Consider the following 27,748-nt stretch of genomic DNA (forward strand, 5'->3'; position numbering starts at 1 on the left):
GGGATATTCTTACTATTTGGGCATTTGATTTGAGCTTCATTGTTTTGTTTTTTTGCTGCGCTCTCCATATATATAAATCATGGTCGCGCTCAGGTTCCAGGTTGTTGCCCGTCGATCGGGCTTGTCCTGGGGTAGCAATGCCTTGCGGCGCACGATACCAGGACGAGGCTACTCCAGCGCAGCTTCAGTCGATGGGTCATTACCTTTGGCTGGTATCCGAGTGCTTGATATGACACGCGTTTTGGCTGGTGTTAGTACTTCTCTCGCGGTGCTACTGTATGTTTACGATCCAAGCTGACTTGCTCTAGCCTTATTGTACTCAAATTCTTGGTGATTTAGGGTATGTATTGAACTTCGGGGCTATGAAACAGCTTCAGCAGCTGATATCTGTGATGTTAACAAAATGAAATAGAGCAGACGTTATCAAGGTCGAACACCCTGTGCGCGGCGACGATACTCGCGCTTGGGGTCCACCATATGCGAAGTACGAAGACGCTTCCAGAAAGGGCCCTGGCGAAAGCGCCTACTACCTAGCTGTGCGAACTTTCTTTTGAAGTTATGAAACAAATGATCATGGCACTAATATGGATATAGGTCAACCGAAATAAGAAATCCCTTGGTCTATCCTTCCAACACAAGTCAGGCGTCGAGATTTTACACAAGCTTGCAAAGGAATGCGATGTCCTAGTCGAGAACTATCTCCCCGGGGGACTCAAAAAGTACGGCATGGACTATGAAACCCTGCGGGAAATCAACCCCAAGTTGATCTATGCCAGTATTACTGGGTATGGCCAGACAGGACCATATAGCAACCGTGCAGGCTACGATGTCATGGTGGAAGCTGAGATGGGATTAATGCACATCACAGGTGCTCGGGGCGGTGCACCAGTAAAGGTTGGTGTTGCCGTTACCGATCTAACCACCGGACTATACACATCAAATGCCATCATGGCGGCTTTGATTGCTCGTGGTCGAACTGGTAGAGGTCAGCATATCGATGCTTGCTTGAGTGATTGCCAGGTCGCTACGTTATCGAACCTGGCTAGCTCTGCGCTTATCAGTGGACAAAAGGATTCCGGTCGTTGGGGCACAGCACACCGTAAGCAGCGAACAGTCTCATTTGTCGAGTAATAACCGTACTGACACCTCCCAGCATCTATTGTACCCTACCGGAGCTACAAAACCAGCGACGGAGATATTCTCTTTGGCGGTGGCAATGATAAGCTTTTTGGCGTGTTGTGTGATCGACTGGGCTTCTCTGAGTGGAAGACGGACGCTCGCTTCGTCACTAACAGTGACCGAGTGCAGCACCGGGCAGAGATCGACGGTATGATTGAAAGCACCACTATGCAAAAGACCACGCAAGAGTGGTTGGATGTTTTCGAGGGCAGCGGTATGCCCTATGCGGCTGTCAACGACATTCAGGGAACCCTGAATCACAAGCATGGTAGGTCTACCTATTTTGTTTACATGTGATAAAAGAGCGGTGCTGACCCTAACAACAGTCCTGGCACGAGACATGGTGACGGAAGTTGATCACCCTGCATGTGGTCCAATCAAGATGGTCAACACGCCTATCAAGTACTCCGAAGCGACACCGGGTGTGCGCACGCCTCCTCCTACTTTGGGCCAGCACACGGACGAGATCTTGGGTAGTGTCCTCGATTATGGGGAAGTGGATATCGCTCGCTTGAAGGATGAGGGAGTCGTGTCCTGAACTTGAATCATTTATGAGAAACACGAAAGACACCTTCCGAGGTCTGTATATAAGTAAACTATAACCCACAGCCATTTATAGTGGTTTCTCGGTTCTTCTGTCATCTTTTGATGCTTTTCAGGCATCTTTCTTACATACCATCAGCTCTCTGCCCGGAAGGAAACTTTCGGCCCACAACGTATATAAAAGTGGTGGTATGGTGAATGCTACTTCATACAAGAATTCTTATTTTCCCTCTACATCAATCGTCTTGTATATAATAGCTCGAGCCAATTTAGATATGTATTCAGATCTAATATACACTGCCACTGGATCCATACACATTAGAATAGTTCAAACCTTAGAAATTTCAGTGACATATGTTCCTAAAATGCTTGGAATTAGTTCACACATTTCTCTAGAGATAGACAATTAGAGTACTATAGTTTTCATAGAATATGTTATATCTCACTTACACGTAGGTCTAATGCCGAGGCGGTACTATGAGGTGACTTGATTGAGCACAAGACAATTGTGTACCAGATCCGCATAGGAAGTAAAACAAAACAGATTTGATAATGGATAAAACCATCAAATTTACAATTCATTTTTAAAAGAACCTCCAAATAGGCTAAATACGTCAGTCAACGACTGAAGAAAGCCATATAAGGTTGCATCGGGACATCACGTGACCCATATATACAAAGGTCTTTCATTCGACGACTTCACTTCAACCCTACTTTCAGTTAACGAATCAAGAGGAGCCAACTATGTTTGACTGGCCACTCAGCAAAAAGCCTAGTGTCTATTGTGATCTGTACCAGGTTGGAAGACTCGCACTGCCCTAGAAGAACACAATTAGAGCATTTTTCCCTCGCTATCATCCGTTGCTTTGTTCTCTTCTTTGACACCAAAGCCCAACTAGTTCTCCAGAAGAATCTTGCCCAAGCCTCCCTTTGAAGCACTTATTCACAAGCAAATTCAGCATGAGGGTCTCAGCGGCATTTATAGACCTCCCCGCCCCCGATATCAACCCGGGGCGCCCCCGGAATGTCCATGAGGGCAATATATTTGACCATGAGGGTGGCTCCGAGGGGATTCCACCTTTGGAATCCCACCTGGAGCTTGTGGATGACAATATACCTTGGGGAAGCTGGGAATCACCAGCACTGCCTCAGGAAGAGGCAGTTTGGGAAACAGCCCGGGCTACGGAAACGGGCCATCAAAATGCCAGCACTGCCCTGGCTTCAAATCGAACTCGATCTGGCCGCCGTATCACTCAGCCGGCCACTCGAGAAGTTGAGCTTGTGGCAACGAAAGAGCCGCCTGTCAAAACGGCAGCAAAGAAGCGGAAGCGTCTGAACCGCCAGGTGAATATAGTTTGCACTGGCTGTTACCGAGGACACAGCCCCTCGAACAATTTGATTGTTCTATGTGACACATGTGATGCTCCGTGGCATCAGATATGTCACAAGCCAAATATCGGAAATGAGGTTATCGAAATCTCGGAGATGAATTGGTTTTGCATCAAGTGTAAACCTGAGCAACGTCAGATGGCTCAAAAGAAGGCTGTAACGAAAGTGAAAAAAGTTGGACGCCCGAAGAAGCAGCCTGTGTCTGAATCTCAAATGGGTGGAAATCTTTATTCAGAAGAAGAACGACGGGCGTATCTGTCATCTCTCTCGCATGATTCCCTAGTTCAGCTTGTAGTGAAAGTCTCAAACGAGTGGCCGTCGGTTCCTATGTTTCCCACCAACATGCAACCCGTGTCTGATTTCACTCCCTCGCCATTTGCAACTCCGCACAACCATCGGGCTTACAATCCTACACCAAACAAAACCCCTCGTTCTGCAATAGTCGATTGGGAAAATTTGAACCCCTCGCCTGAGAACCCTAACGCCATGGATTCAAAGGGCCCCGATACCACAGCCCTTGAAGCTACTGCCCTGGATACTGATAAACTCTTTGTTGAAGCGGTCTCCGATGCTGCCCCGAACCCTGCTCCTCCAGCGGCTCTTGGTGGCATCACTGCGGACCATGTTTTCACCAACATTTCTCATGCGCATACTTCCACAACTGCACCCCAGCCTCCCACCACGACAACTCCGCAGAATCCTTCTAGACCCACGCGCAGAAGTACATTTCAAGCTGCGCCTGCAGCTACACATGCTCGCAAGGCCTCTTTCGACTCCTCGAACTCTGACCTGATCACCGACGACGAATCATCCTACTCCCAATCACGACTGCAATCTCCCACTCCATCTGTGGCTCAGTCTTCACACGTTGGGTCCCAGCATGAATCGGATTATGACCCTGAAGATTACCGCTCTTACCCCGAAGCTGGTCAGGGTTTCCACGTGCGGTCGACCCCAAGTGATCTCAACATCATGGCCGAGGATAAGAATTGTCTTACCTTCAGTCATTCTATCCGAGGGTCAGGTTAGGAGGCTCGGAATAAGAAGCCCTATTCGCCGCTGGGTTAGCGCAAGCAGTGGTAATTGATTTGCAATCTTGTTCTTGTTTAAATATGGGGGGATGCACTGTCTGAGACAATCATGGGGAGTTTTTCGTGTGGATTTACGCTGGTTTTTTGTTCACTTCTTCGCAAGCTAAGGGGGAAAGAGTGATTGAGATGATTCAATGGGTTTCATGGATTTCTGATTTTATTTGTCCTTATGGTGTGGTTTTGTTTCTTCATATTTTCGCATGCAAATGATATAGACACTTGACGATAACTTAATCGATCAGTCTTTCTCCACCATTTTTTTTCTATTCTGATCTTCTCTCGCCTCTTTCATATTAGGGGTTGTCTTACCTTGTCTTGACTTGGGTGGACTGGTCTAGAGAATCAGTAAATAACCAGTTGAGAGAAATGGTACCCCAGGTGCCATCCCAATTAGGTGCCTTCCCTTTTGGGTCAAAACTCGTCGCCCACCGCAGTTTCCCCGTTTGCCTTCAGCCACTGGGAAAGTATAAACACTCCCCTCCCCCATTTCTCTCTCTCTCTTCTTCTTCTTCTTCTTCTTCTTCTTATTCTTTCTCCCGTCCCAGTTAGGAAGCATTATTGGGTAAAGTGAGATACATGAATTGTCTACTAAATAAGGCCTTAGTACCGGACCTCGGACCTAATTAAATTTCCTATTTGGGTAATATGAAACAGCACTAGTGTTAGTCCAGTCCCGTACGAATGGGCATATTTACCTCTTTTTCTCTTCCAACTTTCTCTCCTTTTATATGAATTCTTGTACATCATCACAATCATCACAATCATCAATTTCTGATTCGTCACTTCACCGCTCCTACATTCTTGTACCCAGGCAAGGATTCCTGTTAAAATGTCGATCACATCCCTGCCAGTTGAAGTTATGTCGACGGTCTGTAGCTTTCTACAGCTCTCTGAATGGCGAGCGCTTAGATTGTCATGTCGCGCACTTTACAGAATATCCCTCGAAGGATTTGTCATTCAATATCTCAAGAGAATTTGCTTCATTGCGACAAGCGATAGCCTTAGAGAACTAGAAGCACTCGCCGAAACAGATGGTATTCGGGAACGAGTTCAAGAGTTGTGGATGATTCCATCTGTGTTTGATGGCTCCCATGCAGAAAGTGAAAGTTCTATTTCCGAATTTGCCGTGTCATCGAGGAGTTGTCGCCCGGTATCTAATGACGAACTAAAGGCTCGTTTTTCAACATATAAAGCCTTGGTTAAAGACAGTTCTAGTCTTCTAGAATCGGACGCCTTTAGCACTCGACTACGCAAATGCTTGGAAAGGTTCGACAACCTTAACACAGTTGGACTTGCACATTACACGACGAGCTTTTTGCTCGACCCACGACAAGAAAAAGTCCGATCCCTTGGCTGGCGCCGCCTCATTGATCAAATCGAGTTCCGATTCGGGAGTAAGAACCTCGAGCCGCTTCGTGGTAGCAGAAGCGTAATGGACAAGGTTAACTCTTTAGCCGCGTCAAGGCTTCTACAGGCGCTCAGTGGAACCAATTTGAAAATCAGGAAGTTACAGACATGTAATCCTGATTGCTGTGGTGACATTGCCCCCGAAATTCTCCTCACAGAAGAGCAATACAGCTCTGTCCAATCCGTTCTAGCTGATTTAGAGGACCTCCACGTTTGCCTAGCTTTCAGAACCACAAAGCCAGCTTATATCACGAGTGCAACGACCTGGATCACTCTGCTTATCCATGTTGCTCCCCGCCTAGAAAGACTTGCTCTCTCGCAAGACTATTCCCTTAGAGAGCTTTCTAGCGAAATCGAATTCAATCGGCTCAAAGAGCTCCATCTCCATAAGACTTGCATCAACTCTAAGCATTTGAAATCATTGCTCCTCAAAGCCAAGGAAACCCTCGTTATTTTCACGATTTTCGAGGTGATCATAGAGGATACCTCACCATCATTGTTGCCGGGTTATTCATCAATTTGGTATTCTATAACTCCATCCTGGCTGCGTTCACCTCCAGTCCCTATTTCTACAATCACAGATATCTATGATCCAATCTTAACAACCCATACTCCGATTCCAACAGCCTATACTCCAACTCCAACAGCCTACATCCCGACCTCAGGATACTACAATCCAACCTCAGCAGCCTACCCTACAATTTCAACAGCCTACACTCCAACCTCAGCCTACACTCCAACCTCAACTCCGTATCATACTCAACCAGCCGGACAACTACCACCCGGACAAACTTACATCCCTTCAACCCCCTACCTACCCTCCGTGGATCATGAGAATGTTCTTTGGAAGTCGGTTTGGAATTTCTTTGGAGAAAATCTAGCGCTACAGAGATTCTCCATGGCAAAGATCGCCGACCGCAGCCATGAGATCTCCATTCAAAGCACAGATGACTCGATTGGACCTAGCAGCAAGGCTGTTTTTGATGCTGAAACTGCTGGAATTTCGTTTCATCAATGGATCAGCCAATTAACCCCTATGCATTTACTGGGTTCAACTAGTATTCAAATGTGGCCGTACGACAATCACAGTAAGTGAATCCAGACAGAGTAGCTATCCGACAATTTTCTAATGATTTTCAGACACATGGTTCAACTAAATGATACCCGATAACAGCAGCTCACAGAGTTCCGCCATATGTAACTGTGAGAGTGTATCTAGGGGCTACTATTTTGGATATGACCGATAGGGGTTGGAACTGTGAGTAGGCAAGATGAGATGTAGCAAAAGACTAGACAATATCAGCTGCTCTATATATCCCAAATTTGATAGGTTGTGATTCTGTGCTAGAAACAATACCCAGTGGTTCAGATCCTTTCTGGCTCTACATCTCTCGCCTCATTTTGTGTTTGCATAAATTGTCCATCGCCGCCTTCGCCTTTTTGTCCAGTGACCTGCAAGAGCACCCAAAGGTATTAATTATCTTGTGTATTGAGAACATTTCCGACGACTGACGGCCCAAGTTCTTTAGTATGTGCGAAATCCTTGTATCCACAACACATTATCGTGGCTGCCCGTCAATAGGCGACAAACCTTCGAGAAGTCTGCACAGATATATCGAGGCAAGACAGAGCGGCGTGGACTGCCCCAATCGTAAGGATAAAGAAATGGGTCAATCAACATATCCTGAGTCCAACCCATCGAGATGACGGACACAATCTATGTTGACTTTACGAGAGATAATAGCCTGGACGGCAGTTTGCACATCCGCCGCTGAATCAACTTGAGATAGCCAACATTGCTTGATGATTTGTCCACATAGTATATATTAGATACACCAGGGAACTCCTGAGTAAAAAGTTTTTCAACCTGATCACTAGGAATCTCCTCATATGGGCTGGTGCCTTGAAAAATCTCGTATAGAGTCGACCCTAGTGCAAAAAGATCTGTGGCAACCGTCGGTTGATCTCTCTAATGCCGTGGAAGAAAAAACCGTGTTCCTTCACCAGAGGCCGGTTTTGAACCATCTAGTGAAGAGCCAGAGAAGTCAATAATTTTGATGTCGAAAGTCGTATCTAACAGCAAATTTCGTGGTTTGATATCGCAATGGATAATCCCGTTCCTGTGCAAGAGGTCGACAGCCTCTGCAACTTGGTATGCCCACTTCAATTTGAGGCTCGTTGATATCGAGTCGTGGGCCTGAAGATATGTCTTGACATCACCGTTTTTCATATATTGAAACATAAGACCTTCCCTGGAATGACCTAATGCTACAGCGAGTGCATCGGTCACATATGAATCAAGTTAGGTTTGAGTCATGATGAAGGTTAAAGGAGAAAGGAAAAATCGGTTCTTGTACTGGCTCATATGGAAATAGCATATTTGTAAGGTAACCGATGAAGGGGGTTGAAACATATTAGTGTTATGGATCACCGGCGAAAATTCTAACTTCTATCTTATGTTATATATAACTTGGTGGAGAAAGATCGTCTGATTGTGCGTGGTAAGGACGCCGTACTTAAGCCCAAGGTCGTATATATACTCAGCAATCTAGCCTAGAGTGTCTATAACTAAGCTTATAAGCCTAGCTACGGATATTTAATTGATTACTTACCGAGGTAATCACGAAGAGTATTACTTAAGATAGATAAGGCGTCTATCACGTCTCTAGCTAGATTATACCGCCTAATAATCTAGGGGGCTTTGACCTCTCCTATGACTAGAGCAATAGATTAAGGGTCTCTAGAAGATAAAGTCTAGTATCTTTATATAGGCTATTAGTACGCATTTGAAGTCCCTAAACGAGAAATCTAAGCCTTGATATTGAGCAACTAAGCTTAAACTGTTCCTAACCCTGGAGTAAATTCGAGCCTGTATACTGTGCTCGTCGCCGTAGTGGCTATGCTCGTTCATAAGTGGATTGTTCGATAGAAGTGGTAGTATCGGTAATTGGCTCCATTGTGTGGTGTTGAACGTTTGTGATACGTCGGACTTGAAATTGGCCCATAGGCCAAGGTCTCCGACGTATATGGGGAGAAAGCAGAGGAAGAAATATTAATTGATTAAACTAGAAATGTAGGGGGTTATATACCCTGCTAAAACCATCTAAACTCTGCTCGATTATAGTAAACAAAGCTAACAAATAGTAAATAACGAACAAATAGGGCAAACATATATATATATATATATATATAGGAGATTGTTTAACAAATACGATATTAATTTTTTAACACCGGGCTCTTTATACTCACTCCTAAGTCTTAAGTCTTGACTCTTGACTTCTTACTATCTTACTAACTGAATCTGAACTGAATCTGAATTGAATCTGAATACATACTTATGATTTGGTAGCCGAGGCTTTACTAACTCTTTCCTTGTAGTGTGGCAGGCTCAGATGGGGTCGCAAAGGCTGCAATTATAGGTATAAGTGGTGGTGTTTTTGCTACTACAGAAGGTTTTGTATGTTTACCTATGACTGGTGATCCCGAACTCGAGGCCGTGTGACTTACATTTCAAAGCTCAAGGATGAGGAAGTGAAGGGCCTATCAGATATTTTAAAATACCCCAGCGATGCCTCTGCCAAAAGTATTGTTGCAGGAGGCAAGAAGTATTTCTACCTGAGGGGTGATGAGCGGTACTTTCAGGCTGAGGACAAGGTAAGAATGCTATATCTCTAGGTCCCTTTTATAACTCCAATAATGACATATCCATAATCAGGACAGAGATGAGATTGTTTGTATGAAATCGAAACAGTCGATCGTTATAGCCCAATATCATGGGGCGCAACAGGCGCGCGGTGCTCAGGGAGCTGTTGAAAGGGTGGCGGATTATCTGGCTTCACTGGGCCAATAAGTCACTCGGCAGTAGTAACTGCAGCAAGTTAATTCAAACTCTCTACCGATCTAAAATGGAATAAGAATGATTGGTACTTATTAGCACCCTTCCCGTGACACGGTGCAAACACAATATAGTATTACTGACATCAGAGACTGTTGAAAGACTTTAAGATCAAATTGTTCCTAGGTAATATATGCTTCTGTATATACACCATACCTACAAGCTAGCAATGAAGAATGGTCTAGGGGCACCACTCTAGCTGCCACGACTTGACCAAGATTTTATAGTAAAAACGTCCTACAACTGTACGAAGGTGCAGCAAGACCCACACCAAGGAACAGACATTGCTGACCGCTATTTTCTCTCATGTGTGACCTTAGCCTGGAAATATATAAACCAGATCAGTAGCTGATCAATATCTTAAGATCGCTGGTGAGTGCTTAGGGTGCTGTTCGCAATATGACTGTCCAATCACTCAGATGCCTCACATAGACGAATACGAATACACCGAGCTTTTCGCTCTTAAATGGAGATATTGATATGACGGCGTGTATCTACCTCGGTCATCCGGTCATCAATGACGGTTTTCTTAGACGAGATCCCTGGTAGCAAGCAACTATCAGGCCGCAACTCACAGCTGACCCACAGAGAGCTATAAAAAGAAAGTCGGGATCCACAAGCATTTATCTAGAGCGCTATTCAGGGATCAGAACCTTCAACCTTCAAGTTGGAACGCACAATCATGTATTTAGCAATGGTACGGGGTAACTGAAGTCCTCCATCCAGCCATTCAACTAGAATACAACACTCTAACTTGATATATATACTGTTAGAGCGGTAATTCCCTAAACAACTTAAGGGGGCTATGATTTAGGCCAGAGCTGCGTTCGATATCAAGTCAATTTTCCATCTTTGCTTACATCGTTTGGGTCGCTGACGATCCTCTCTTATCCCATAATTTTAGCGGGGGAGGGGAGTAGCACCATCGATTATCACCGATGTGATTAAACGTATTCAGTGAGCACGAAATAAATCATCCCAATTCGAAATCTAAGCATCCTAAAATCCAGTAGATACTGCTACATATGTAGTTGTATGTAGTTGTAACTAGTTGAGGTATTGTTGCTACCATTTTATAGATCGCCTTATCAGCCCCGCAAAACCAAACGCGTCTTGAATCTCCCGTTCTCACTTGCACCATCTTTGACCTCCAATCTCCAGGTGTCAGAATCAAACCCAAAGCAGACATTCCAATGTCATCCTCAGCGCCCCAGTTCCTAAAAACAACAGCCAAAACACCTCACTCAACCCCTAGTCCAGCTAATCCACACACCAACCTCCTGACAATCGACACACTGATAAGCATCCTCTCCAAATCCCTCCTCAACCCCTTCATAGCCTGGATTTTCGTTCTCTGTCTGCGCGCACAGGTAACACCATCAACAGACCCAGCCTGGATTATCTCCGTGGGCTATGCAACGGCCCTGACAGTCCTCTTCATCGCGCGGTTCATCAACCAGCGCGCCGCCCACGGCGCCCCGCGCACAGTCGATTTCGAGCATGAGGTCGTGGTCATCACCGGTGGGGCGAGTGGCCTGGGTCTGTTGATTGCGCAGATGTATAGCATGCGCGGGGCGAGTATCGCTGTGCTGGATATCAAGGTTGTTCCGGAAAATAGCCGGGATGAGGTCTTTGGAGAGGGCGTGTTGTATATTACGTGTGACGTCGCGGACAGACGCGCCTTGGAGCTTGCGAGGAAGAGGATTCTGCAAGTGGTAGGTTTTGCTTTTTCCGCTTTTGGTTTCGTTGCATAACTTTAGATCCCATATCATTCTACTATTACTACGGTTCGGGTGATTTAAATGTTGGACAATTCGTGTGTTTTTTTTTATAGCGCGCTATGGCTTGCTTCAATTGGGGTCTGATTCGCTAACTATTTTGCAGCTAGGAACACCGACGATCGTTATCAACTGTGCCGCGGCCAGGATCAACGGCCTATCCCTGCTTGATCTTTCAGCGGACGCATTCGAAAAGACCATTCGCACTAACCTGCTGGCGGCTTTCCATCTGTACCAAGTCTTCTTGCCTGGGATCATCGCAGCGGAGAGTGGAGGAACGCTTGTCACAGTCAGCTCCGTGCTAGGCCAGCTGAGTGCTGCGGGACTATCAGACTATGCAGCAAGCAAGGCTGGACTTAGCGCGCTGCATCGGACAATAGAAGCGGAAATTCGAGGGAACCCGTTGATCAAGACATTGCTGGTAGAAGTTGGGCAGATGTCGACGCCATTGTTCGACTGGGTGCGTGCGCCGAACCATTTCTTTGCGCCAGTCTTGGAACCGGTCGAAGTTGCCCGGGATATGGTAGCAGCAATTGATAGCGGTCGAGGTGGTGTGATCAGACTGCCTATTTATGCAAAGCTCGTGAATTGGTATGCCGTGCTACCCGCTACGGTGCAGCTGGTTGCGAGATATCTGAGTGGAATAGATGCTGCCGTGACGCAAAGCCGGCAGACATCTGGGAAGACAGATTGATAGGTGGCTCGAATAGAGCTGAGCGGTGTGTATTGGCATGAATCATGAAAAAGGACACTTGTATGAGTCCAACCAAGATGTATTATAAAGCAGAGCGATTTGCTTCATTGAACATATTCCCATTCGACCATACTTTCGATTGCAAGTCCTGCCAATGAAAAGTGGTAAACCAGACCGACTGATTTATTGCTCGCTGGCCAGAATCATCTTCTCGCGCTCATGAGTTCTCGGTGCCAGGTTGCTCTTCTTAGTATGCTTGCGCACATTCTCCTCACGCCTCTTAATAGCATTGAGTTCCTCGCGCTTGATTTCCCCAGCCTTCTTGATAGGCTTGGGCACATGACGCTGGCGTTTGATGCGACGAATTTGGGGCATGTGTGAGTACCGCTTGATCAAAGCTTGATCGTACTCCAGCTTGGAACGTTGGCGGGCAGTCTTGACTCCACTGCGGTCCGATGCCTTGGCACGCCAGAGACGAACATTGCCATCGTCCGATCCTGTCAAGACATACTTGTTGTCAGGCGTGAATGTCGCTGAGAAAACACGCTGCATCCGCTTTGTGTGGTAGATATCACGCGAGTGTCCAGTTGATCGGTTCCATAGGCGAATTGTCCGATCGTATGAGGCAGTGACAAGCTCTTCACCCGTGGGGCTGAAATCAACATCCATAACAGCAGCCACATGGTCCTTCAGGACATTGAGAGCACGGTCCATCTTTCTCATATCGAAGATATACGCGTTGTGATCCTCGTTTGCCACGGCAAAGTTGAACGCTTCCATAGGGTTCCACGTAATGGCGTTAGATGCTAGTCTCAATGTCGTCTTGTGGACCGGCTGGGAAGTACGCAGGTCGTACATGATGACTGAGCGGTCCATGGCGGTCGAAGCCAGGATAGAAGTCTCAGTCTGGTTGAACGCAACAGATGTGATGGTGTCAACGCTGGTCGGCCAGTGCAGAGTTTGCGATGGTGTGGAGGAAGGCCGGGAAAGGTCATAGATAGAAATGACACCAGAAGCGGCAGCAAAGGATGGGAGGGTTCGGTGATGCGTAACACTGGTGAAGGCACTATTTCCGAGATAGGTTGCCATCGGTGGGGCCTCCGATGATGAATTGTAAGGATCCCACAATTTAATGGTCTTGTCACTCGCGCATGACAGAAGCTTTCGCTCCGGCGTCCAGCACAGACCCTTGACCATATTCTCATGTCCTTGGGTATTCCAAACTTCGCCCTGCGTCGTCAGATCCCACACCTTCACCACACCATCACCACTGCCACTTGCAAAACGTTCAAGCGAGCCGGGATCCTTTGCCATAGAGTAAACACCGTCAACGTGTCCATTACCCATCTGCGCTAGGAAGGGAGCAGCGAACATGCGTTCCATCTTGATCGCATTCAGAGCTCGAGTGTATTCACGAGCCCGCTCAAAAGGATGCTGAGTTGGGTCGAGATTCCGCGACTGGCGAACGACAGCGGACCCGGGGGCCTGCTGCGATGCCGTGGAGCGGGAAAGTGCTTTGATTTTCTATAGGTAATTAGCATGGCTATCCAAAAAAACAAGATTTCAAGAAAAAACACTCACCATTGTGCTGTTGTGGAAACGACGTAAAAATGAAAAGAAAAATGCCAAGATGGAACTTTTTTTCTTGTTTGATTTGCCAAGCGGGCGGTGAGAGGACGGTGAGCTGCCGCCAGCTTCGAGCTCCCCATCCGACCTAATCATCAACCTCTCTTCAAACCACCATCTTCTATTGTTCTCCTTTCCTTTAATTCCTCATCTCACTCGCTCGCCATTTATCGCCATTTATCATGTCATCCAAGGTCTCGCCGCGGATCCAAGAAGTCCGAGATCTGGTGAAGGAGGATCCCTCGAAAGCAGCGACCAGTTACCAGAAGATCCTCTCAGAGGGCCCCGGATCTACAGAGGCCTCTTCACGAGACTATGAACATGCCTTGATTGGCCTGAGCGAGTTGCACCGGGATGCGAAGAAGCCACAGGAGATTGCGGACCTCATCAAGACCAGCCGCGACACCTTCTCGTCATTTGCCAAAGCGAAAACAGCCAAGCTGGGTAAGTTGCGCACTAAATGACGTTTATAGAAACTGGCTAACTTTGATTGTTTAGTCCGTCAACTTCTAGACTTGATTAGCGAAATCCCCAACACACTCGAACTCCAAGGCAACGTCATCCAATCATGCATAGAATGGGCTATTGCCGAGCGCCGATCGTTCCTTCGACAGGCCCTCCAAGCCCGACTCGTTGCCATCTATATGCAGAAGCAATCCTATTACGATGCTCTCACTCTTATCAACTCTCTTCTCCGTGAGCTGAAGCGCCTGGATGATAAGCTTATGCTGGTGGAAGTACAGCTACTTGAGTCGCGTGTTTACCACGCTCTTGGCAACCAGGCTAAGGCACGCGCTGCTCTGACGGCAGCACGGACTTCAGCCGCCTCCGTTTACACGCCGCCTCACCTGCAGGCCGGTCTTGATATGCAGAGCGGCATGCTACACGCCGAAGACAAGGACTTCACAACTGCATACTCCTATTTCATTGAGGCACTTGAGGGGTACAGCTCGCTTGATGAGAGCGATCTGGCCACTGCAACATTGCAGTACATGCTTCTGTGCAAGATCATGCTGAACCTGGTGGATGATGTCACACAGTTGCAAGGCTCAAAACTAGCGCAAAAGTATGCCAGTCCACGCCTAGAGGCAATGAAGGCCGTGGCACGGGCCCACGCCAACCGGTCTCTGGAGGAGTACGAGAAGGCCCTGTCAGACTACAGATACGAACTGGGCAGCGATGTGTTCATCCGAAACCACCTCCGTCGTCTTTATGATGCCATGCTGGAACAGAACTTGATCAAGGTCATTGAGCCCTTCAGCCGGGTCGAGCTGGATCACATTGCGAAGATGGTGGGTTTGGACACACAGCAGGTGGAAAGGAAGTTGTCTCAAATGATCTTGGACAAGGTGATCATCGGTGTATTGGACCAGGGCTCGGGATGTCTGATTGTGTACGATGAGACAGAACGGGACCAGGCTTACGATGCCGCGCTGGAGACAATCGAAAAGCTTGGCAATGTGGTGGAAGGTCTGTATACTAACCAGGCATCTCTTCTGGAATAGAAAAGATGGATATGTCCAATGCGGTTGAGACAATGACTTGATAGGAAATAATCGAGACAATGCACGATCACACTTAATACCCAATCAGTATTAAACATGTAGATTCCATCTTAATATTTAACTTTTAGCTATTCATGAGAATTGCAACAAAAAGATCCAAGTAGAATAGGGAATTTGGTCCTCTTGATGGTGTTGATCGCGGTCGTCCGAAAAGGGTAAAGCGCGACGGGCAAAAGAATCGCGACCTTCCATCTCCAACATCTCTCGCATCTTTCCCATCTGTCATTCTCCCACCACCGTTTTGGTGCTTAATTTCTCTACAATGCAAGCTCCAATGCAGCAACATTATGCTCGGCCCATGCCCCCAAATGCACAGCGATCTCCAGCCGCACCTCGTCGGGCCCCAGGTCCAGGTATGTCTCCTTTCATCGGTCTCCACCCACTCGTCTCGGCTCTAATCTTATATCTCTATATAGGTGGCGCAATGCCTGTTCCGATGCCACAGCACGCTGTTGCCCAACAGTACATGGCCTCACGCCCTATGCCCCACCCTAATGATGCTGCCCTTCGGCGCAGCCGCAAGCCGACCGACAGGAACCTCCCCGACGGCATTGAAGACGTGATCATCGGCGAGGGTGTTCAGCAATATAAAAATCTCCGCGACTTGGAAAAGCGATTGGATGCCGCTGTTGTGCGGAAGAGACTGGATATCCAAGACTCCATCAACAAGACCGTCAAGAAGTATCGGACTATGCGCATCTGGATCTCTAATACTGTTGAAAACCAGCCATGGCAAGGCCCGGGCAACAACCCAGGCTCCGGCCGCTACAAAGTGCGCATCGAAGGACGGCTGCTAGACGATGAGACCGACCCTACGGTCCCTGATGAGGACGAAAAAGATGAAGATGCGATGGACCACGATGGAGCTAAGGAGGATAAGGCGAAGAAATCCGAATCCAAGACCCAGTCCCAGCGCTTCTCGCATTTCTTCAAGGCTATCACCATTGATTTTGACAAGCCCGTCTCGGCAGTCCCTGACGAGGTCAAGCCGGTTAACTGGTCTAAGCCAAACACACAGTCCAACACACCAGCGCCCCCAACTGCCGAATTTGATAGTCTACAGTTCTCCCGAGCCTCGCAGGACAATCTGAATGTCACCATCAGCCTTGTCCGGGACGAAATCCCAGAGCGATACAAGTTGAGCAAGGAACTGGCCGAGGTTCTGGATGTCGAAGAGGAGACCCGGAGTGGAATTGTTCTCGGAATCTGGGACTACATTCGCGCTATGGAATTGCAGGAAGACGAGGAGAAGCGACAAGTGCGATGTGATCACCGTCTACGCTCGGTATGTGCTTTCAATATTTGGTCTTAAAAAACGCCGCTAACAAATTCTGTAGATCTTTGGCCGGGAGCAAATGTTCTTCCCCCAGATCCCTGAAAGTGTCGGTCCTCACACCAGCCCGATGGAACCGATCAAGCTCCCCTACACAATCCGTGTTGACGAAGAGTTCCACGGCGACCCAACGCCGACCATTTACGATATCCAGGTCGCAGTCGAAGACCCGCTGCGCACCAAGATGATGGCTCTCACTCAGAATCCAGCGTACACAAGTGGCCTACGCCAAATCTCCTCGCTTGATGACCAGGTTGCTTTGATTGTCCAGGCCCTTACGCACTCCCGTGCCCGCCACTCATTCTACACTGCTTTGAGCAAGGACCCAGCCAACTTTGTTCGTCGCTGGATCAGCTCTCAGCGCCGTGACCTCGAGACTATTATGGGCGAAGCTACCCGTGGAGGCGGCGAGGATGGCAGTGGACCTGAGTTCCGTTATGGTGGCGTTGATGGCCCCTGGGACTCTGAAGTTGCCAAGGAAGCTGTGCGGTATATGCTGGCTAAACCCGAAGCTGCAGCTGCTCGGTAGCTTTTACAGGTCTATTTTGTTTTTAACTCGCATCTCTACACTGCGAACCATTATGTAAGGGAGATGTGTTGATGTATTCTTTTTTTTTATTTTTCTATCTGACATAGGGCGCTTGTGTGGTGTTCGGACTGGTGTAGCCGCGGCATGACAGGCAGGATTGAATTGTTTTGAAATCCGTGTTTTTAAGAATCTGATACGATGCAATATGATTCCGGATTTGTTTTAATTACTATGTGAATAACGGGGCTATCGCACCAGACGTTGTATCTCTGCCTAGTATAAAAGTGGTAGGTCCAAGAGGTCAACCAAAACAATGTGCATGGAAGCTAATCCCCACAAATGTTCAAGGGAAAGCAACATAGAGAGGATTCAGAAACATCCCAATCAATCATAAAGTAGAAAAAATGGAGAAAAGGGAGAAAAGGGAGAAGAAACCCAACAGCCCCTCAAGGATACAAAGATTATAATAATAATCTAACTCTCAAACTTCAAGCACCAGGCAAAGGAATCCTAGAGGCAAGCTCTGTAGTCCGTTTCCGCAAATCTTCACCAAGACCCGAGTCCACAGCGGAGGAGATATGTTCCTGCAACGAGGAAAGATCACCCTGCAAGATGGCGGTCTCCTCCTGCTCTAGCCTGGAAGCCGCCTCGAGGACGACATCATGGACGATATCCTCCTTGAGCTGCGCAGCCTTCTCTGCACTAATAGGGTCTTTCTTCCCCTTCTTCTCAGCAGCCGCAGCAGACTCAGCCGGAGTGCGGAAACGCTTGAGAACAGTCTCGACCATTTTGGAGAACCAGAAAAAGTTCAAGAAGTTCAAGATCAAGTTCGATCCGACGTAGGTCAAGACCAGCCACGTCGGTACACCTCCCGCGGTGTACTCCTTGAACTTGGTGATCTCGACATTGGCATGCACACAGGCTTCGTTGACACACAAGCTACCGTCGCGGGCTGGGTGGAAGACATTTGCATTGACGCTCATGGCCTCGGAGAGCGGGGCTGCGGCTGCGGACCAGGTTTGCTGGAGCGCATTCCACATGTCCCCGTAAACGACGACTGTTTGCCAGGTGCCCCAGACGAGGCGGCAGGCGAAGAAGCTGAAGAGCAAGGCCATGCCGTTATACCATTGGGCGCGGCTGCCGGTCATGTTGACTTTATCGAGGAACCAGTGGATATTGAGGAATGGGCTGGATAGCTCATAGAGGATGAAGGTCGGGGCGAAGTAGTTTAGGAAGGGTCTCTGCGGAAACTATGTTAGATGTGTCTCGAATTTTCGAGAAAAAAAAAGGAAAGGAAAAAGCATAGATGGGGTTGGTCTTGATACTAAATGTATCTATATCAGGTAGATCGGAGACAACTTACAAAGCCTAGACTAAACACCCACAAGGCGCTGATAGCATGGAAAAGCATGCCGATGCCAAACATGCGCACGTGCACAATGCTGACAATCAGATCATATACAAAGTATCCCACGGCCAAAGCTTGAATGAGACCACAGGCACCTGTATATCCGAAGACTCGCTCACTCGATGACATGGAGCTGCGCTCCTCGTCGGAATACATAACCCACAGAGCGGCAGCATTAATGACAATGCTCTGAACAAAAGAGACCACATGGATATCCCAGTTCAGCTTCGTCCGGGGAGTGAGCTTGTTGTACGACCGAGCAAAGAGAATTGGCGAGAGCCAAGGCGAGAGAACTGCATGGATGAACAGGTAGAAGGCGAACGCTGCGATAACCTCGTGGATATGGTCGGCAAGCGTCGGGCTGCTGAGCAGGATGGCATAGGGCTCCGTGAAGCTCCGCAGCCATTCCGGAGGTGGTGGAAAGGGGTCCAACATCGTGGGAGTTCCCCTCAGCTACCTAGGTAACTATGATCACCCGATGTGGGGGAACGCTCTTTGAAGTTCGGAGGTCGGAGTGTAGATCTATATGCAGTTGAGAGGGCACCCTATCCTGTCTATAATAGAGAAAGGAAAAAGGAAAAGGAAAAGGAAACAAAGGAAAGCCCAAGAATAAGGAATATGGGAGAAATATGTAGCTCCATCCGAAAATGGGGTAGAAGATGGCCAGATGAAGCTGGTCTCGGCGTAGCCTCAGGCAGAAATGATTTGTTGGGAGTCACCTGATCTCCTGCCTTATTCGTCAGGTCAGGCTTGTGGAGTTCCTAAGGCTGAAACAGGTACATATGTAGTACTATGACTAACTAGTTAACTAGTCATTACAAAAAGAAAGCCCTGCAAGCAGCTAAAAATATAAGAATATGACTTGTGATTCAAAAAAGGTAACCCCATAAACAACCTGGTGACTAGGGGCACATGGACCTGTACAATCTAACTACATCACATGAGAGTGCCTTGGAAGAGTAAAAAAGAGAATCATCATTAAGGAATACATCCACATTTATGGTCAAAAACGAAAGTCATCCAAGTCATCCAATCACAGAAGCAAAACAAGAGTGGTATATGAAAAAGAAAGGAAACATCAATGGTGCAAGCACCCAACTCCATCCAAAACAAAACAAAACATTTCAATCAAACCGCAACATCAGTGCCAAGGCCACTGTCGCTAGAGGGAGCCAAGAGCTTGAGGACTTCGGCTTCTGCAGCTTCATTGGCCTCCCTAATCTGGCGGGACATTTCATGACCCTCATCCTCGTCCTGGTGCTCATGTCCAGAATGCTCTCCATCATCGCGTGCTGTCTGCGCATCGTCTTCTGACTCAGAGCCATCGATGGAGATATCATCATGATGGTCCTCGTGATCGTGCTCAGCGATTGAGCTCTCCGCCGCAGTGTATGAGTTTGCGGTGCTCACTCCGCTAACACGGCGCCGATTGGTGGCATCTGTAACCACACTGTCGACGATGCTGCCAGAGTAGCTTGTCTTGCGCTCCGTGCCTGCATTACTTGCTGCATAGCTCGTTCGACGGTCGGTGGGTGTGTTACTCTCCGCATAACTAGTCTTGCGCTGCTGACCAGGATCTTCCGCTCCGCTTGCAAGCTCGTCCTCTTCATGGAATGGCTCGTTCTCTTTGTCGGCAACAGAAGTTGGGCCAGCCCAAGAAGTCTTGCGAAGAGAGTTGGATTTGACGGAGTGGCTGCGCTTCAAGTTCGTAATGCCAGATTTAGTGCTCGCCTGTCGGTCGACACCCCGGTTGCCTGTGACGTGACTTAAGCTAAGAATCCGACGTTCCTTTCCGATGTTGGGCAGCACAGCGACTGTGCCAGCATGAAGTGAGGTTGGCATTCTTTTCAAAGCCATCCCGACACCGTTTCCAAGCAGACTGCGACTGTCCTTGGGTTCTTTGGCAGTGCTGGTAGTGCTGGCTACACTAGGACTGCGGGCGCCTGTGCGTGAGGAACGAGTGCTCCGAGTGCTGCGGTTCCTCTTCAAGTTCATGGCCTGCGAGCTATTGGATCGCCCGAGGAGGACGGTACGAGCATGGTCGAGCACACCCTCCAGAATTCGTTTCTCGAGGCCATCAGCACGGTCCTCCATCTGTCGCATCTCTTCGTGGCGTATCTCTAGGGCCGTTTCAAGGCCGGATAGATCCTTGCTGAGCTTGTTGTTTTGCTTGATCATGTCTTCCTTTTCTGCTCGTAGACGATGAATCATGTTCAGCATAGAATCCTTTTCTTCGTGCAAACCAACAAGCTCCGCTTCCACTTGCTCGCGCTGTGAAACTCTTCGCTCAAGGGCGACCGCAGCCTCCTCAGCTTCGCGCCGCTTTCGCTCCGTGTCCTCAGCGACGAGCACTGACTGAGCAGCGAACATCTCATTCATTTTCCGCGAGTTTTCCATGATATCCCTGTGCATCTCATCCAGCTTTGTCATCTGGGTAACAGAGTGATCGGACTCCGGCGGATTTAGAGGACGGCTGAGCAATGCGTCCAGTTTCTCGTGAACAGGACCACTCCCATTGGTGGCGCGATCTAAAAGTTCGTTGAGCTTCTCATATATTTGATCGTTCGAGCCTGAACCTTGATCTAGAGCACGATCAAGCTTCTCGTGGAGTTGATCATTCTTTGAGTGATCGAGCAGAGTGCTCAAAACCTCGTGGACCTTGTTATTCTTGGCATGTTCCAAAAGATCGTCGAGCTTGCTGTGTAGCGGGGTATCCTCTATGGCGAGTGTACGGTCTGCTTCAGCTTCAGGTGGAGGTAGCGCAGGTAACATTGCTGGGATATTTGAAGGCAATGCCGACAGTTCTGACTTGAAGTCCTCCGCTGACTTCTGGGAGTGATCGTAGTGCTCGCTGACGATTGTCAATATTTCCTGTACAGATTCCAGAATACGAGGGTGGAATTCAAGGAGCTTGCTCTCCACTCTATCAGTGGCAGCCGCGGCCCTTTCGTTTTCGGCTTGAGATTGCTCCTGGTGCGACCTCACATCGTTGTGCATGTTCTCCATTTGCTGTCGGGACTGATCGACTTGCTCCATGAGAGCCTTCGTGTCCACACTTAACCGCTCACAGGTCTCATTAACACTGTCACCCATAGCACCGATGACAAGCTTGATGTCCTCAGCAAGGCCTCTTGTACTTGTCAAAGATTCGGTGTGTGCCAGATCTCTCTCTTCGGTTTCTGAGAATTTCGAGTGGAGGGACGTGTGCGCATCTTCATACTTAGCCAGGACTTCTGAAATCTTTTCGTCAATCTTTGTCCCAAGCTCAACGATAATGGCGGCCCGCGTCTCATCGTGTTTGACCATTGTGGCGGCATCACGCTCCTCCTTTTCGACCTTGACTGCATCTTCCTCGCCGCGAGAACGTTCAAACTCTCGGTTGATAAGGTCGGTGAGCTCCTTGATATTGTCGACGGTGGTGAAGCTCTCTGCGGTGATTGCTAACCCTTCGAGAAGCTGCTTAAGCTCGGCCAGGCCTTCGGTGCTGCCGTCAAGCTTGCTCTTGAGTTCATCCCCAAGCTCGCCGACGACAAACTTGGCTTCGTCGATTTTCTCAGCAAGTCCGCCGTGCTCGACCTTGCGGGCATCAAACCCTTGGGCGGTCAATTCGTTATTGCTCTCCATCTGCTCTCGGAAATCGCAGACAAGTGTCGATAGCTCCTGGATCTCCGTCTTGGTGGGGAGAGTGTCCACATCAGGAAGTTTAAGCTCGTCGACTTGAGTCTTGACCTCGAATATCATGGCTTCTACCGTTTGCAGGTCGGATTTGAGTATTTTCTCGGAATCTTCTCCTTCCTCGCCGTCCTTGGTTTTGCTCTTCATCTCATCTAGAACAACCCAGACATCTTTGATGAGACCCTCCAAAGTACCAATCTCAGACTTTGTGGGAGCCTCGGCTTCAACGCGACTAGAAAACTCGGCAATCGAATCCTTGGCCTCTCGGATCATGGTCTCTAGGGCTCCAATATGCTCAGGAGTGGCAACCTGGTCCAGGGAAGGGAAGACAAGTTCATCGATCTGTGTCTTAGTACTCAAGAGTAGCTGCTCGAGAATCTCAGTGTCTTGCTTTCGAGCGGGACTGTCATTCTCGGCACTTTGTTGAGCACTCATCTCACCCATGGCGAGCTGAACTTCGTGAAGTGCAAGAAGGACTTCATCAAGGTGTGAGCGCTTGAGGGAATCCTCATCAGCCTCAGCGGCACGAGGGGTATTTTCAATGGCCTCGACCTTGTCATGAAGTTGAGTGATGAGCACTTTCAGACCGTCGATGTCAGGTCCGATGCTAGGCTCGTTTGCGCTAGGCTCGTTTGCCAGCATGAGTTCACCACCACGGGCTGTAGTGACATCATCCAGTTCTTTGTTAGATTCACGGAGGGAATCCATTTCAAGCTTCAGGTCGGCAAGACCATCTTTTATGGTGTCGATAATCTCGGAGCTGTCGAACTCAGTTGGCTTCTCCAGTAGTTTCTTCAGGTCCTCGCGGATCGAGTCAACACCATCTGTGAATGCATCGAGGAGCTCACTTGTCGCGGACAACGTGCTTTCATTGCCATCTCTGCGCGAGGTCTCTTCACGCAGGATGTCGAAATGTTCACGGAGTGCGGAAATGATTTCGTCTTTCTCAGAACCAGGCTCGGCACGAACCACACTCATCTCCATGCGCTCGCGAAGACTCTCGAATTCATTCTTGATTGTATTGACAACATCGTTTTCGTGGCCGTCTTTGAGCGAAGTTTCTTCACGTAAGTTGTCAAAATGCTCACGGAGTGCCGAGATTATGTCGTCTTTCTCAGAACCAGGGTCAGCACGAACCACACTCATCTCCATGCGCTCGCGAAGACTCTCGAATTCATTCTTGATGGTGTTCACAACCTCTTCTCCGGAGTCACTATTGTGGCGATCGGCAGCCTCTCGAATAGCATCCAAGATCTCATCTTTGTCTTCAGTGGCATTATTACGGAGAAGAAGAGTGGTGATTGTTCCCCGTAAGTGCTCGAATTCTTTTTCCATAGCATCCAGGAGCTCAGGTGTATCAGGAATGCCTCGTGGCGCATTCAAAAGAGATGTATCCGTAATAGTCTTCTCCATATCGGCTTGAAGGAGTCGGAAACCTTCTTTGACGGTGTCAATTACTTCGTCCTTGCCGGAAAGATCGGCAGCGGCAACCACATAAGTTTCAATCTCCTTGCGAACGATACCGAGGCCATCCTTGATTGCGTCGAGGACTTGCTCAGTGTCTCTTCCACCGGCGGCAGAGTACTGCTTGAATTCCTCTTTCATCCCTTCGAATAAAGTCTGGAGGCGTTCCGTCATCTCCCCGCCAACATTCGTATTCGCGGTACTGATGGCCTCATTGAGACCGGAGGTGATTGCCTCCATTAGATCGTCCTGATTCAGCTCAATCTCCCGGGTTATCGAGTTGCCATTTTGAATGCCTTCTGCAATGGCAGTCAGAATTTCCTCGCGTGAAATGGACGGCTCTTGGACGTTGGTGATGAGCGCTGACTGTTGGCTGGTCGTCGAGGCTTCAATAGCCTCAGCAATAGCATTCATGATATCCTCCTTGGAAATACTAGGCTGGCCATTTATGCCGAGCGAAGCATGGGAGTGTTCGATGCCCTCGACAATTGCATTGAAAATTTCCTCCCGGGAGACAGTGGAGTGCTGATCCTGATCCTCTTGCGCAGGCGATGTGAGAGCACGTGAGGAAGAGTTATTTGAGTTCTCAATTCCGTCAGCGATGGCGTTCAAGATCTCGTCTCTAGAGATATTGGGTTCTTGGCGGTTTGATGAGTCCTGCATGCCCTCCAAAATGGTACCGAGGATCTCGTCTCGAGAAATACTAGGTTCCCCATTATTGCTCAGGGAAGACTGCGAGTGCTCGATGGCGTCTACTATGGCGCTGAAAATCTCTTCACGAGAGACGGTCTGCTGAACGTTGGTACTGAGGGCTGACTGCTGCGCATTCATTGAACTTTCAATGCCCTCGGCAATCGCATGCAAGATTTCATCACGAGAGATGTTCGTGTGAGCAATAGCAAGAGCTGATTGTTGAGCATCAAAGGCCTCGTTGACAGCATTCATAACATCATGGCGAGAGATGCGTGGCTCGTCCATCTCTTTGGCTGCAGTGAAATGGGCTTCGAGACCATCGGAAACGGCATTGACAATCTCATCACGGCCAAGACCAGAATCATATGAATCCTTGCTCAGTGTGCTCTGTGCCATGGAGCCGGCCAATGCGCCGAGAATCTCGTCCCGGATAGAATTTAGTTGGCCGGCGTTGTCTTCATCCAAAGACCTGGAAGTGCTATGGTTTGCCATTGTTCCAGTGACAGCCTGAATGATTTCGTCGCGGATAGAGTAAAGGTGATTGACGTGGTCCTCATCTAAACTCTTAGGCCCTGTGCTGGTGACTGCCATCGTTCCAGTAATCGCTTCCAGAATCTCGTCACGAATGGAGTACATGTGCTGGACATGATCCTCGTCCACCTCCTTTGAGCCTGTGCTGTTCTTCTCCATCGCTCCAGCAACCGCTTGAAGGATTTCGTCACGGAGTGAAGTCAGATGACTGGCGTGGTCTTCGTCCGCAGATTTGGAACCTGCGGCATGGCTTGTCACCGCCCCAGTGACGGCTTCAATGATCTCATCACGAACAGAGTAGAGGTGGTTGATGTGTTCCTCGTCCAAACCCTTGGGTTGTGTATTGTTGGCTGCCATCGTCCCAGTGACCGCATCGAGAATTTCATCACGGATCGAATAGAGGTGATTGACTTCTTCCTCGCCCAGAGACCTTGAACCTTCGTTATGACTAGCCATGGCCTTTGAAACAGCGTCGAGAATCTCGTCGCGCATTGAGTGAAGGTGGCCGACGTGTTCATCGTCAAGGGATCTAGAGGCAGGCTCTGGCTGCTTCTCCAGGCATTCGCGGATGGTCAAGATGATCTCGTCTCGAGATATGCTTGGTGGATGTTCGATTTGGGGAGGAATGAACTTCTGCATGCCGTCCTCGACGGCTGCAAGAACCTGATCGTAGGTGACTGCCTGTTCGTGCTGGGGCTGGTAAGACTTGAGCCCTTCTTCAAGGCATGTGAGGATCTCGTCTCGTTCCAACCCAAAATTGTTAAACTCTATTTCGGGCTTGTACGTCTCCCAAGCTTCACGAACAGTCTCGAGGATATCTTCTCTGTCCATTTCGGCACCTCGTGACTCGGCTTGAGGTTGAGGAAGTTCAAGCTCATCGAGGGCTTTTTTCACAACAGAGTAGATTGCGGCGCTGTTCATGGTTGACCGGAACTCGGACAAGTCGGACGACTGCTGTCGACTCTCGTTGATAGTAGCAGCCAGCTGCTCTTTGAGGTCATCCAGGCTGCGGTTGACGATGTTGGAGATTTCTTCTGGGCCGGCAGCTCTGGGCTGCTCCTCTGGCTCCTCATTGGCACGGGAGGTCTCGATCTCGTCTAATCGCCGGCCTAGTTCTCGACCCATGCCCAGCACCTCACCTCGTAGTTCGCGCACCAAGGACTTTACACCGTTGGTCATTCCACCTCCCTCGACGACACTATTCTTAACACTTCTAAGAATTGCCAAAACTTCGTCGGAATTGGGTGAAGAACCATCTCCCTTGTCAGAGTTGGAAAGGTCTAGTGCACGTACAGTTTCAGGATCCATGGATCCCATTGGCCCAGATCGTGTCGGCTCAGGGAAGGCATTCCCAGATTCAATATTACCAAGATTAGCGTCCATGCCATAAGATCGAACGAGGGCTTTGCTCGCAGGATCCTCTTTGACGAGGTTGAGGATCTCTTCCAGCATGACAGTGACCTTGTTGTCGGCGTCTTTGTCCGAAGCGGCACCTGCGGGTCGAGATTTAATTTCTTCAACAAGCTCCAAGAGCCTTTCCTCGCCTTCCTTAGTTGCCATCTCACGCAATACCTTTTCGAGCAAAGCGAGGGCTGCGGAGCCGTCGGATATCGGGGCAGGGGAGACGCAAGAGTCACGATCAAACGCAAATGGATTGGGGCTGGGCATGCGAGGCACGGAGTAGCTCCTCTTCGAAACGGGACTATCCGGATCCTTAGGGTTAGGCCCATCACCACCCTTGAAAAGATTACTGAAATCGAACCTTGCAGCATCAGCATCCAGGTACTTGGTTGTAAGATGCGAAGACAGATCCTTAAGACTCTTGCGAATATCTTCATCGCGTGCGTTGGTTGCCGCCTTGAGGCTAACCAGGTCGGTGGCATTGTCTTTGCTGCGTCGGCTCAAATTCATCATCTCACGCTGCAAGCTGCTCGCAATGTCCGTGAGACTGAGGATTTGATTTGAGAGGGAGTCCATGCTCGTATTATTCGGGGGATGGGGTTGCGGCTCCAAGGGTGCGGCAATCAATTTTGGCGGTTTGGAAGGTGATGGAGGGTCAGATTCTGAAGGTAGCTGCATATTTTGCAAGGCTAACATTGTAGCCGACGGTGGAGTACTTTCTCCCAATATTGGCTTGGATAAGTAGCGACTCGATACGGAGTAGTTCATCTCCCGTTCCGTGTCTTGACGGAGCGCTGGCGAACTGGTAGACTTGGTAGGGTCGCGCGGCTTGGCCGCCTCGATAATCGTCGCACGAAGAGGGCGCTCCGGGGATCTGTTGTCAAGGTAATTCATAAAGTCGCTGCGCGCATCTTGTCGGGTATCTTCAGGCTGTAGTGACTGCATGCGCTTGTGGTGCTGACCTTTGACCAGCGACCTTTCTGGAGAGGAAGACTTGAGTGGCATGGGATTTGTTGTGTAAGAGCTAGGTGCATGTTCGCTGGGTCTCTCTGTGAATCTCGCAGCCACTGCTTGAATGTTGGGAGAAACATTGGACCTCGTTGTAGGGCTCATTGGGCTCATCGAACGAGGATTCATCGGTAGCGGCGGAGGCGCACGCTCGGGATCCGAACTGTCCCACCTGCGTAGACCGCGTTTTAGCATTTGTTTGAAGTCACCCATTGATCCGTCAAAACAAGAATCAGGAGGCGTTCGTTGCGGAACCTACATTGGAACTTTAGGCTCGGAATATGTCATTGAATGCCGGACCAATTCCCGGTCACGGGGGGGCGTCCTTGTCTGGGGACGGCATGATGTCTTCGTGAATGGATTGTCAAGATGTCTCAGAGAGTTATTGACAATATAGATGGAATGTATGTAGGGTATGTGTAAAATGCGTTCAAAGTAAAAACAGAAGCAAGGTCATCAAGGCATATCAACACAAGGGAGGAAACGCTGGAAGAACAAAGCAAAAGCTAACAATCTCAGAACTCGGTGGAGGAGAGAAA

At 48.8% G+C, this 27,748-nt stretch overlaps 11 protein-coding genes across 11 annotated transcripts; 7 read left to right on the plus strand and 4 right to left on the minus strand.

Annotated features, from left to right (window-relative positions):
* Positions 1–79: 79 nt before the first annotated feature.
* N7516_004962 (CaiB/BaiF CoA transferase family protein) lies at positions 80–1,717 on the plus strand (the record flags this gene model as incomplete). Its single annotated transcript, XM_057217682.1, has 6 exons — positions 80–250; positions 309–340; positions 413–536; positions 595–1,099; positions 1,154–1,447; positions 1,506–1,717. The coding sequence occupies 6 exons, from the start codon at positions 80–82 to the stop codon at positions 1,715–1,717; spliced, it is 1,338 nt and encodes a 445-aa protein (XP_057079565.1).
* Positions 1,718–2,682: 965 nt separating this feature from the next.
* N7516_004963 (phf1/phf2 family PHD finger domain-containing protein) lies at positions 2,683–4,140 on the plus strand (the record flags this gene model as incomplete). The annotated part of the gene is made up of 1 exon (XM_057217683.1): positions 2,683–4,140. One exon carries the CDS (start codon positions 2,683–2,685, stop codon positions 4,138–4,140), a length of 1,458 nt encoding a protein of 485 aa, XP_057079566.1.
* An 891-nt stretch (positions 4,141–5,031) lies between these two features.
* N7516_004964 (uncharacterized protein) lies at positions 5,032–6,766 on the plus strand (the record flags this gene model as incomplete). Its single annotated transcript, XM_057217684.1, has 3 exons — positions 5,032–6,115; positions 6,257–6,697; positions 6,750–6,766. 3 exons carry the CDS (start codon positions 5,032–5,034, stop codon positions 6,764–6,766), a joined length of 1,542 nt encoding a protein of 513 aa, XP_057079567.1.
* A 560-nt stretch (positions 6,767–7,326) lies between these two features.
* On the minus strand, positions 7,327–7,839 carry N7516_004965 (kinase domain-containing protein; the record flags this gene model as incomplete). Its single annotated transcript, XM_057217685.1, has 2 exons — positions 7,327–7,576; positions 7,601–7,839. The coding sequence occupies 2 exons, from the start codon at positions 7,837–7,839 to the stop codon at positions 7,327–7,329; spliced, it is 489 nt and encodes a 162-aa protein (XP_057079568.1).
* Positions 7,840–9,078: 1,239 nt separating this feature from the next.
* On the plus strand, positions 9,079–9,459 carry N7516_004966 (profilin; the record flags this gene model as incomplete). The annotated part of the gene is made up of 3 exons (XM_057217686.1): positions 9,079–9,105; positions 9,126–9,263; positions 9,325–9,459. The coding sequence occupies 3 exons, from the start codon at positions 9,079–9,081 to the stop codon at positions 9,457–9,459; spliced, it is 300 nt and encodes a 99-aa protein (XP_057079569.1).
* Positions 9,460–10,697: 1,238 nt separating this feature from the next.
* N7516_004967 (uncharacterized protein) lies at positions 10,698–11,976 on the plus strand (the record flags this gene model as incomplete). The annotated part of the gene is made up of 2 exons (XM_057217687.1): positions 10,698–11,219; positions 11,389–11,976. The coding sequence occupies 2 exons, from the start codon at positions 10,698–10,700 to the stop codon at positions 11,974–11,976; spliced, it is 1,110 nt and encodes a 369-aa protein (XP_057079570.1).
* Positions 11,977–12,159: 183 nt separating this feature from the next.
* On the minus strand, positions 12,160–13,560 carry N7516_004968 (rRNA-processing protein SOF1; the record flags this gene model as incomplete). Its single annotated transcript, XM_057217688.1, has 2 exons — positions 12,160–13,500; positions 13,558–13,560. 2 exons carry the CDS (start codon positions 13,558–13,560, stop codon positions 12,160–12,162), a joined length of 1,344 nt encoding a protein of 447 aa, XP_057079571.1.
* A 224-nt stretch (positions 13,561–13,784) lies between these two features.
* On the plus strand, positions 13,785–15,107 carry N7516_004969 (proteasome regulatory particle lid subunit RPN6; the record flags this gene model as incomplete). Its single annotated transcript, XM_057217689.1, has 2 exons — positions 13,785–14,046; positions 14,101–15,107. The coding sequence occupies 2 exons, from the start codon at positions 13,785–13,787 to the stop codon at positions 15,105–15,107; spliced, it is 1,269 nt and encodes a 422-aa protein (XP_057079572.1).
* Positions 15,108–15,429: 322 nt separating this feature from the next.
* N7516_004970 (SWIB/MDM2 domain-containing protein) lies at positions 15,430–17,029 on the plus strand (the record flags this gene model as incomplete). The annotated part of the gene is made up of 3 exons (XM_057217690.1): positions 15,430–15,520; positions 15,584–16,452; positions 16,505–17,029. The coding sequence occupies 3 exons, from the start codon at positions 15,430–15,432 to the stop codon at positions 17,027–17,029; spliced, it is 1,485 nt and encodes a 494-aa protein (XP_057079573.1).
* A 488-nt stretch (positions 17,030–17,517) lies between these two features.
* N7516_004971 (TLC domain-containing protein) lies at positions 17,518–18,872 on the minus strand (the record flags this gene model as incomplete). The annotated part of the gene is made up of 2 exons (XM_057217691.1): positions 17,518–18,270; positions 18,393–18,872. 2 exons carry the CDS (start codon positions 18,870–18,872, stop codon positions 17,518–17,520), a joined length of 1,233 nt encoding a protein of 410 aa, XP_057079574.1.
* Positions 18,873–19,565: 693 nt separating this feature from the next.
* N7516_004972 (uncharacterized protein) lies at positions 19,566–27,552 on the minus strand (the record flags this gene model as incomplete). Its single annotated transcript, XM_057217692.1, has 2 exons — positions 19,566–27,381; positions 27,524–27,552. The coding sequence occupies 2 exons, from the start codon at positions 27,550–27,552 to the stop codon at positions 19,566–19,568; spliced, it is 7,845 nt and encodes a 2,614-aa protein (XP_057079575.1).
* Positions 27,553–27,748: the final 196 nt, after the last annotated feature.

Source organism: Penicillium verrucosum (assembly GCF_028828655.1).
Source record: "Penicillium verrucosum strain IBT 35672 chromosome Unknown utg000001l_segment0_segment0, whole genome shotgun sequence".
In the NCBI taxonomy this organism is placed as follows: Eukaryota; Fungi; Ascomycota; class Eurotiomycetes; order Eurotiales; family Aspergillaceae; genus Penicillium; species Penicillium verrucosum.